At 29.5% G+C, this 12,121-nt stretch overlaps 1 protein-coding gene and 1 non-coding gene across 2 annotated transcripts in view; one reads left to right on the forward strand and one right to left on the reverse strand.

Moving 5' to 3' along the window:
* Smp_014080 (putative lipopolysaccharide-induced transcription factor regulating tumor necrosis factor alpha) overlaps positions 1-9,981 on the reverse strand; it is a gene marked incomplete at its 5' end in the record, with an annotated part of 15,783 nt that extends 5,802 nt beyond the window's left edge. The window contains one exon of the mRNA XM_018789998.1: positions 9,978-9,981. Within this exon, the coding sequence (XP_018655385.1) occupies positions 9,978-9,981 (4 nt within the window). The remainder of the gene's footprint in view (positions 1-9,977) is intronic.
* On the forward strand, positions 3,656-3,726 carry Smp_tRNA_00928_Pseudo_TTG.1.1. The gene has a single exon. It is a non-coding gene (tRNA).
* Positions 9,982-12,121: the final 2,140 nt, after the last annotated feature.

Consider the following 12,121-nt stretch of genomic DNA (forward strand, 5'->3'; position numbering starts at 1 on the left):
TTTCTACTCATTGGGATATTACAAATATATTAGTTTATTTAAAACTTAAAGAATGTTCATACATATAACTTTGTTTAAATTTATGTGCAAATAGAAAATTTCTTCTGGAAAACAAAAATTCTTCACTGTATGAATTTAAATCGTAAATTACAATAAATATTTTACAACAAGGGTGTTATATGCCTTAGTGCTTCCACCCTTCTTCAGGTTCTTTGTAATTTTTTGATAAATCACTTGCCACTGGTTTTCAAAAGAATCAGCACATTCATTAATTAAATAATAAAAACACAGGGCTACCTAATATTTATTAGATATAATAGTTTTTAAATTGAATGAAAGGAACTACGTTAATTTTATATCCGTAGAACTGAGTACGAGGGCAGTTGCGACAAAATAATTATAAGGAATAAGACCAAATTATATCACTCTGTAAAGCTAAATTAAGTATTTTAGGCTTATAAGTATTATATATTTTTTTAAATTAACACTGAGTAAATAATGTTTGCGGCATCCGTAACTTTACACCTAAGTAACTTCTTCCTTCTAGTAAAGAATGAAACATTATCAATGTTTATCAGAATGACAATAACCATTTTAACGATGACCATCACAAAAATTCAGTAAACGGACCAAATATGCAGCGGTAAATAAACCTTTAGATAATTTGAAACTCGTTATTCAGAAAAAAGAAGTCAGTTTTATTTAATTTACATACATTTTAGTCTTTAGAATAGTACACTGGTTGTTTACACAAACATAACAATTCATCTATTGGTTAGTTTATTAATAACTTCATAATTCTGAAGATAATTTAAAATTTTACATAGAATATTCAAAATCAAAGAGGATTATGCCGAAAGGTCATTTTCGATTACTTCTTGATCAGTCTCTACAGTTATGAAAGCGAAATTATTATTATTATTGTGTTGCAATAGACGAAGCATTAAAATTCAAATACTACAGATTACTAATAAAACAACGTCATTGTTAGTGATGAAAAAAATTATAGATAAAGAGTAAAAAGAAATTAAGTTTTGACCAAGGTGATGTAACATATAAATGGTAATTTTAGATTTGTAACTGTAGAGCCTGACGAAGAATTTATCAAAAACGACCGTTCGCCCTATATACTCTTTGTATGTAAAACCTTAAGGCGTAAATTATCATATTTAATTTTAACTTTTAATACAGTGAATAATATGTTCGATGCATTTCAACATTTGTAAGTTAGTTAACACCAATGATATTTAAAAGAAAGTTGCAATAGAGTTCGTCATAATGAAATAAAATTTGATCGAATACGCCATATTTTATATTAATTCGATGGAAAAACAATCATATTTGGTAATGGTTAGAAAGAACGCAATGTGAAATTAATAATCAAGTATATTGGAACAAGAGTAAATACGACTTCAGCGCCTGCAATATTTTTGCGTAGCAGTGACTATTATCTCTCACCATAAGTGAAAATGATCTACTCAAGAAGAAAAGAGGAATTTTTCACCTACTCACATAATACAAACAAATAATCAATTACTTTACTGGTTTATATCAAAATCTAAGTACTTTGCGCTTTATACAAACAATGTATCAAAGTAGAAAATACTAAACTAAACATCATATATTGTAAACTTTTGTATTGTATTCTTGTTGTAGATTTAGTAAAATACAAAGCAGACAAACGTGCATCAATTGGTTATACTGTTAAAGAATTTTGAAATTCAGTTGACGATTATTATTTTTGTTTTATTTCATTACATAGGTTAAATACAGGTTAAACGTGGATAAACTCTAAGTATGAGAAAGTAATTAGTTCAGTTATCCAATTTTTAAAGCTTGTAAAAGAGTATGATTAATCAGTCATACAGTCTAATGTAAATCAAAGTTAACAGATGTTGATAGATGTTAAATGAAATTTATGACTTTTAACGTGAGAAATTAGGTGTTTTTTCTCTAATAAATTAATAAGTCACTGATAATGTGGTGTGTGCTACTGATGTAGATAGATATAAGTAGCATATATCATCGATCGAAGAGAAAGTAACAAGAATAGAGATTGATTGGTGTGAAAACGGAAAAACAAAAACAAAGTCTGAGACAATTAATGAATATTCTACAATTGAAGTATTACTATATGATACTCAGATTTTACTGAGAAATTCTGTAATTTCGTATTCAAATACATTTGATTGTATCCACTGCTGTTCTCATTTATTACAATAATATTGGTTAATCAAAAATAGAATCCTAAATACATGTTAATTACAATAATTTGAAATATAAAATTTATAAGGTACTCAACTGTACTATAAATCTTCGTTGTTTTCAAAATTTACCTTTTTATTTTTGACTGTTAAAACTACCCTATTAGTGTATCGAATTTCGAAACAAAAAAAAAGATTATTTCAAGTTATAATAGTTTTTTTTTCTTTGAAAAAAAATTGACATGATATTGTGAAAACTATTTTAAGTTGAAGAAATAGTGTAACATTGATTTGAAAATCACAATTTTATTTCGTTTGTGATTATTTTTGGCATGTTTTGTGAAATAACAATATTGATTTCGATGATCATATTGTTGGGATGATCCTGAAAATTTCTCGCAATAGACATGACAAGCTCAGGAAACATTAGGAAGCATTTTATTGAATCAGCGTTTGATTAGAAGTTTTGCTAGAAATATCGTGAAAATGTAGACGTTCTGATTAGCTCATAACTGCACTGCTACTATGTTTAGTAGTATTCTAGAATTTTCATGAAAACCCAAGGACTTCTAAAATACTATAACAAACCCTATATTTTCTGTACATAAATGAACTTTTGCAGTAAAGTGCTTTTCGCATACTTTGCGCCTTTTCTCTCGTGTTCAAGTCTCTGTGTAGTACTAGCTTGCGAGTTACAAGACTAGCTTAGGATCCGAATATAGCGTTCAATCAGCAAGACTTATCACATATAAAACTGTATAACTTACGGAAGGGAACCATAGTTATCGTAGACTCAAAAAAGTAAGAAATGCTAATGACAATTTAATGTGATAATAATCATATTCACTAAAGTAAAAGAACTGTCTACACAATTCAATAGGAAAATAATCAAAAACGTTAACTAATAATTTTGATTAAAATACACATATGACGATAAAGAAATAATGGTCATTCAGTTTCTTTAATTTCCCTGGTTGAAAGATGATTACGTTTTAGGATTTTTTGGGACTTTTATGCTTTTCCTGTTCAAATGAAAATGAAATAAAGTTCATAGGTTTCAAAGTTTTAATTTACCATGTCAACAACTCAAACTGGATTTGCATAGTTATGTTTACTGATAAGCCTTTAAAATATAGATACAATATGACGAGGTTAGTGATATAAAATGAAAAGATAGAAAAAAACTAAAAAGGTCTCTAGAATTTTGGTTACATCGATAATTTAATGGGAACTACTAATGTAATATTGGCATTAATTGTTTGAATCTTCCCATTGACTTTTAGGACTGCAATTGATCAGTCTCTAATTGGCATATGTGCATACTGTGCGTATCGCCTCGATATAGTCTTAATTCACAGGCATTATAAGCAAAGATGAGATGGAAGATTCAAACAAGCATTACCAAGTGAATTCAAACTTCACCCCATTGCACAAGCAAGTGGCTATCAGGGCTCAGTAGCTGAGTGGATAACGCGATGACGTTTGAAGCGAAACGTACTGGGTTCGAGTCCCAGAGTGAACATCAACTCTGAGATGCAGGTACATCCAGCTGACGAATCCCAAATAGGACGAAATGCGCGTCCTGGATCCCACTGCTAGCCAATGTCCAACTTTGCTTATGTAATACTTGAAAATTAGATTTTAAATTTTTATTTCAGTGATACTATTTAGAAAAGTAATTATATAAAAGAATACTAATTAGATTTTAAGTCTGTGAAACATTATTATCACTGAAAGTATTCAAATTACAGTTTAATGTTCTGTCTGCTTCATTTTCATTTGTCAATGAGTTAGCTAGTCGTGATTTTAAAATGAAAATTACAGGCTTTCACGATGATATCTGCCTGAATTAACAATTTGACATGAAGCATCGAATTAAATTCTATTCGTCATTGACACAGAATAGATCTTACGAATTTTGAGTTTAAAATGTTTACTTTTTGTGTTGGTTATTATTTATGAACAAGCGTACTCATGTATGAACTACAGTAAGTCAAAATTCAAGTCTCAAACGAAAGAAGTAAATCTAGGATTAGTATAAAACATTAGAACAATCAAAATGACTCATGAGTACAAGTCACTACAAAACTGTTGGATCCATTTCATAAATAAGGTGAAATTTCTAACACTTATGACTTCATTATTAAACTTTACTTCCACTATTAAATTATGCACTTTGATGCTTTAATCACAAAATATTTTGTAGCTAATATCACGATTAACTTTTTATGGACAAGCATTGCAACCTAGGGGCTGATGTCCAGCTGTTTTGTCTTAATGAGATACTCCTCGGAGTTTTAACCTGTACAACCTCAACAGGGATCAAACCAAATATCATCAGATCTTGGTATTAGAACCCGACCTTTCTGAAATTGGGTAATTCACAATTCTAATATTTTATGTATACGACCTGACGTTTTCATGATTCATGCCAGCTTATTACAGAAGAGTTTATCCATCTTTGTTTTAGATTATCCTAGATACACCTGTTTAGATCCATTCAGAATTACAGGTATGTAATATTTTACATGAAAGATTTTATTTTGCATGAAAATTCATATCATTTATGTCAGAAGCAAATACTTTAGCCAGATAGTAAGATAAAGTTGTTCAGAATATCAAGAGAAAATCTTCACAAATTGATTGAATGAAATAGAGATCCAATAATGAAACTATAAAATTTATAGACATAACTTCCTGTATGTTTATGAATAGTTAACTGACCTTATAAACAACAATAACAACAATAGTAATCATTGTGATGATTATAATTTTATTATCATATAGTTGAAATCATGAGTCAATTGAAGTTAGATCGCCATAGAAAACCTAGAAGCACAAAACCCCCTTCTTATAATTTTATTATTATATAAACAAGAAAAATGACTTGTAATTTGCAAATTATTTCAACTTGTTTAGTAAATAATAAATAGATATATGCTTGAATAAGTATGATTTGAGGTGATCAATTCACATGAATAAGTCAATAAAATATAAATGTGAGTTCTTAAATCTTCATTTATTGGTTTATATCTGTAAATGATTTTTGTTTCCTTTTCTTTTTTTTTTTGTTTTTTAAACAGGTGACCATGTTTTAAAATTAGTTCACTATCATGAATACACCTGTATGTATAAATGAATGATTTATATTCGCTTGTCTGTAATAGTAATAATAATAATAATATTAAATTTTATTGTAAATGTATTGACTAGTTAACACTTTGGTTTTTTAAAAAAAATAATTCACATACAAAAGGGGGGTAATCTAATCAATTTTTTTTCAAGGGTAATTTATATTGTCTTCATGAACTTTGAAAATGTTTCCGGGAGAAATTATAATTTGATTTTTCTTTTTTTTAATTTATTATACAATCAGTTAATTCTACCTGGTTTTAAAAGTACACAATTATACTTTAAAAAATATTAGGTCATTTTCTAAATTTCAAAAGTGTTATAAGTTTAAGACATAGTTGATCTGAATCATATGTGATATAATTGCGTAATAAACATGTTGAAAAATTTGATTACATATTTATTTTTCAAGGTAATTTATAAGAAAATTAAAGACGATCAAATAAATTAAAGGTCAACGAATCTGACGAAACGACATACTAGGGAGAGAGAAACAAATAGCTTAATATAGAAAGGATAAGAAGTTGTTATCCGGCACCAAAATCTGTTATTAATGGCCGGAGTAGATTCCAAGCAAGAATGAATTATTTTTTCAAATACATAGGAGGCTTAAATTTCCTGATGATCAGAGCTTGCATTAACATAAGATTAAGCTAATATAGACTTTTTCACAAAGTGTAGTGAACGAGGACACCAGTAGTAACAATCAAGCGTATTTTAATACGACATTACAGAATATCTCGTTAAAATCTGAGAACTATACAGTAATACTTCAATTGTAGAATATCTATTGATTGTCTCAGACTTTGTTGTTGTTTCATCGTTTGAACGCCAATCAATCTTTGTTTTTGTTCTTTTCTCTTCGATCTTATTAATCTTCTGCCGCCTGGCATTCTACTTTTGATTGCTGACACATACTACTTATATCTGTCGACATCAATAGCACACATCACAAAAGTACGTCGAAAAAATTTTGAAAATTCAGTTAGTGTTGATTGATGAAGAGCACTCGATATTCAAACTTTGTCTACTTTAGTTTGAGTAGTTAATCATACCATTAATCCTCAAAAATAAGATGTTGTTCAAGGTTGAATACTAGAAATTGTATCTCGTAACCGAGTTTCACTACTTAATTATTCTTATTTGATAATAAAGAATTATGTTTTGTCAGAAGACATCAACATATGTATATTTTTCCGATAACTTCATTTATCATTTATTATCATCATAGAAATCAAAGAGAAGTAAAACTGTTTTCATTTTTCTGCGAAAAAAACTTACTCAGTTAATTTACAAAAATGCCTCAGGTGTATTCAAATAGGTTTTCATAATTACATTCACAACTCTTAAAGTATTATGCATAGTATCATACTAGAACTGACCTGTTATGTAACATCATACAGTGATGGTTTGAGAAGCTGAACACTGGTTGTTGGCCTATAATTTGATCATGCGTAATCTTTCGCAGTAAAATGACAAGTGTCTCCATATTGTGAGAGATGAAATTAAGGGTGAATTTTGAAGATTATTTACGAGAAGAGCTGTCTTCTGAGTCATGATAGCACGAAATCAATCACCAATCAAAAACTTAATTTACTATGGGCAACAAAAGAGATGCATACATTTTAAATGTCCTTATTTATATTTCCAATCCCATCTTACTGAGAAAAAAAATTGACTGTTTCAAAGACAACAAGCATTTTTCGTACAAAATATTAGTAGGTAAAGTATATTTGAATATATGAAGTAATTAAACTCAGTACAAAACGTTTACATCGTCCACAAAATGAAGAAATCACAATTTGTGACCTCAATACTCTGATTTGCAAATTAAATCCCAACAAGTTTTGAATTTTAATTGAGATTATGAGACAATCAATAATAGACTTTCGTTGAAGACCTGGAAGTACTGGACAGTCGATTTGTCCCAGTGCACATCTACGATCCCGTACATGGGACTCGAACCCAGAACCTTCGGTCTCGCGCTCGAGCGTTCGAACTCTAGACCACTGAGTCAGCTTCATGGATGCGTATTACTGGGGAGTCCCATACAAGGACGAAACGGTAATCCAGTGTCTCCAGGTTTTCAGTGGAGTCCTAAAATTAACCGGTTCATGATCTCCAATAAAGCTCAACAATCTTCACAACCCTATACAGATAAGTTTTGGAATGTTGGTTCGACTTTGATGATTTCAGAAATATGAATTGCATTATTGGATAAAGCTTATTCTAACCGCTTTTGTTCCGTTCTATTTCTGGGTCAGGTTATATATAAGTAAAATATCCTAAACTATAATACTGTAGTTCTAACGATTAGTTAATCAACAAAACAATAACCGAATAATAAGTTATAATGATCTTGTAAATGGATACAAATCTTTGTCGTCATTATTTTTTAAAGGTTTATTTTGACTAATAGCTGGTTTACTATGGTGTTAAACTTGAACGAGTATAAGTATCCACAGTAATAAAACGAAACATTGTCCTGTTTGTACGTCTTAGACTCTAAATAAAGCGTAAAAGTATTCCGTAATTCTAATTCTATTAAGTTGGTAAATTCCCATTTTCTATTAAGGAATTTAAAAAAAATTAATTCAATGCGATTGGAAAAGTGAAGTAACGAAAGATTTATGTAGTTTGGAAGCAGATCCCAACGATAAGCTAACATATTTAACTGGAATTACCAATGATGGTCTTCGTCTGTCTAATAGTTTTGAGCCATCTGCTTTCGGAAATATCCTGTTGGTTATTCCAGCGGAATTGAGACAGAATTTTCGTTTGGATAAAAAATATATAACTTATCCTTAGCAACACATGTGTTTTGTAAAGATCAAAGTTGATAACACTGAGAAAGTAACTAATTAAAATAAAGTACATCGACAACCCGAAACACCAACAATTTACTTGATTATGTTAAAGAAAACAAAATTGAAGACAACAATAACAATCACAGTAGGTGATGTTTACATTAGAATGTAGTTTTACAAAAACTAATTCTTTGATGCAAAATTTAATTTAATTTCACTGAGTATAGAGATAGAAAGCTATCTATTTACTGGTAAGATAATTATTCCTTCTCTATAATTCATGCAAAAATCGATTTAAGTGACATAGAACTCATTTGATTAATTATAGACATAATGGTTAATTAGTAAAGTTTCCATTCACTGAGACTAATAGAGCTCATCCTTGAAATGGATTGTATTTACTGTTTTCGTTAGTTAACATTGTTAATTTTTTGAAGGATCAAATCCAAAAAGTGCTTTTTCTAGTACTATAATTAGATTTATGTTATTTTTCAGTAACTAACATTAAATAAAGTGTCATTCAAAAACGGTATTATTATTTGTTTCATATAATTTGAAGAAATTTTTAGACTAAGTAAGCATTTTACACACATTAACTTATTTGCTAATTACAGTTTTGTGCGCACATCTTCAACTCACAATTTTTGCAGGTTGATGATTAATAGTAATATTACTCAAATCTGACTAAATCTTATTAGATGATAGTGTGGTGTGGGCTACTTACATAGACATAAGTAATGTATATCGTGAATCAGGAATGGAATATCTGACAGCAGAAGGTTGAGAAGGTCGAGGAAGAAAGGATATCAACAGAAAGCCATTGGTGTGGAAGTCCAGGAACCATAAAGCCTGAGACAATTAATGAACATTTTCCAAATGAAGTATTAGAGTATGGTTTTTCTATTTTATCAAGCAGCTTTGTAATTAGTGCTAAATACATAATCGGTTGTCATCAGCTGTGTTCTCATTAACTACAATAGGCGTTTTGAAACTGAGTGTTATTAAATAAAATGTCAAACGTTTTAGTCATTTAGGCATAGGCCTGATTTTCCCAAAGACAGAATTAGTTTTGTTAGTTATATTTTTTAGTTTTGTTTTTATGAACCAAGAACTACTCACTCCTTGCATTTCTGGGAAATGCTTATGTAGGGAGCAAAAGACTGTGTTGTTATTTATGATATCTTTCTTAGGGTAGATTATCAGTTCATCGGGTACTAAACTCTTTTTATCATTTTCAATATTACATATTCAAAAAGAAAATTTATAAGCAGTGCTTTCAGAGTGATAATGCACAATTTTTGTGAATACTTCATTCTTAACTGGAAGACATCATTTTTTTTATCGTACTCTAAAGAGTTTTTGTCGAGAGATAGTAGTAAGAATATAAGCCTTTTCATAGGGTTTATCAATCATCTTCAGTCAAATTATATTGACTTACAGAAACACGTTGTGAAGTGATCTTTTAACCATTATTACGAGATATTCAAAAACACATCACAAAATAAGCCTTTACTATGATAATCCACAATATCTGGTATACAGAGTACACATCATCTAATTGACTGATAAATTGTCCATAAGAAAAAAAATTCACGTGAATTACAATATAACTGATTTATAGGTAAACAAGGTTACTAAAAATTATTTTGTTGATTTTCAAAACGGTGTGACTATGAGTGATTTTATACTAAATACTATTCTGGTAAGTTAATTTTTGTCATGTTTACGAAATTTGATATAGATGATTTCGAGACAATTTTCTAATCATCGGATAAAAAGTCAAATATTACACAATTTATTCAATCAATTTAAATATAATTACACTAGAACTTACTCATTCGTGAACCAAGAGTTCTTCAAATTAATGAATAAATGTAAACTTTCGCTATGAATATTAAATTATGAACTGAGTTCACAATTACCTGACAATCACCTTGTATACAGAATAACGTGACAGGTGCAATTCAGTTGTCTGACAATATGAATAGTGAACTTTTTTAATGTTAGGAAAATAAAATAATCGCCCAAAAAATAAATCTGAAAATAGGAAAAAAAATAGGTAATAAGTGATTAACTTTTATAATGTAGTGCAAACTTAACTAACGTATTGGATAAGCTTGAGTGAATAAATAATTTCTGCCTTTATCGATTATAAATTTACCAAAATCTTTATCTCAATTCAAGTTTATCTCAAAAAATCAGATGAAACGAAATGACTGTCCAATAAAAATGAGTAAGTAAATAGTCGTTTCGAGTTGAAACTGCTAAATATTAACTCATCACTGGGTTAAACTAAAATAGATCATAAGTGTAACTACATTTCCCAGTATGCATTAAAGCACTTCATAATTGCTAAGCATTTTAAAAATATTACTTGGAGATTAAGTTTGACTGTGCTGAAAATTGTTTAATCTTTGATATATTACCTGCTACATATATATATTTGTTGAAAATGTATTGTTTTTATTTCTTCCTATAAATACACTCTGAAATCAGTTTTAAATATAAAATACTATACTATTATGATAACAGAATTCACAGTTCATATTAATGTGCTTTGAAGAAATCGTACATATCAGGAATTAATTGTTTGTTTTTAGATAATAACTATGGTCAGGATACATGAATATCGCTATAGTTTTAATAAGAAAAGCTATCACTAAATGATAATTAAATTCGGAAGTCAAGATATCCCTTTAAGTCCGGTCCAACTATGAATGTTGATAAAAATTCCTGGAATAGTCGATTAGTTCTTCTGAATAAGATTTTAGTTGCTGATGATACGCGCATATCTATGATAGAACAAATGGTTTTAGTTAAAAACTGTATATTGATGAAACCCGAGGGATAAGCTATCATGATTTGCTACTGTTGAGTAGGTAAGATGTCACCTAGCTTTTTGTTTTGGCAAGCAGATATTTCAGATAAACCCAAAATACACAAGTCGAATAAACCTATGCATTGACTCCTATACACACGAACATAAATGTCATGATTAGGAAAGTAAGATGGTCTCCACTCCCTTATTTTAAATTTGTCGTTAATGAGATGTGAGATAAACTTCCAGCTCTCCATACTATATAATGCACATTACATGTTCGTCTAAAATACACACTTCCAGGACCAATGTAATTTGTGGTATACATGTAGACGTAGATGTTAGTCATTAGAAAGATAATATGTTTTCCCCTCTCATATTTTTATATATGCTGTTCTGTTTGTACCTTTTGTAAAATATGAAAATTTTACATCAAATACATAATCTGTAAATCTTTCTTGAGTTGTCTTTTACATAGCCTATCATTCTTCAAATCCTGTTGTTACTTAGATTGCTCCCTATTTTCCTTCTTCTTCTTCTTCTCTTTATTTCAATCTTTTACTGGTAAGCATTCCACTCCCCATTCCTGCTACATACTACTTATATCTGTCCACATAAGTAGCAAGCATTACACAAGTACATATTGCACGCATACATGAAATATAAAGATCTAACCAACCTATCTATCTTATAGTATACAGATAAACATAGATGGGTTCGTGTATTTGGAACGAGTGGAAAAACAGTTATTCCAAAACTACGTTAGAGTAGTAGATAAAACTAATCTCCATCGACCGCTCATATTCATTTAAAGGACACAGTTTCCTTATTTCTCGAGCACCACGCCAAAGAATGGGTCGGATTTTTCTCGGGTAAGTCAAGGTACGTTGCCTAATGTAGTTAGTAATACTCCATAAAATGTAAACTATAGATACTTGGATATCTAACAATGATCAGGTGACAGTAAATGTGAGGTTAAATTCGTGGTGATCGAATGTAATTCTAATAAGTAAATCAGCCGAAACCTTTAGTAGGTGACAATATTTTTAGTTAAAATATGGCATAAAAATATGTGCGTAATGGAATCTTAAGTCTTTTTAGATATCTACGAAGCCAAGAACTTGAATTTAAAACACAGTTTCCTGTAATTTAATATGATG

The sequence above is a fragment of the Schistosoma mansoni genome, chromosome W (genome assembly GCF_000237925.1).
Source record: "Schistosoma mansoni strain Puerto Rico chromosome W, complete genome".
NCBI classification, from domain to species: Eukaryota; Metazoa; Platyhelminthes; class Trematoda; order Strigeidida; family Schistosomatidae; genus Schistosoma; species Schistosoma mansoni.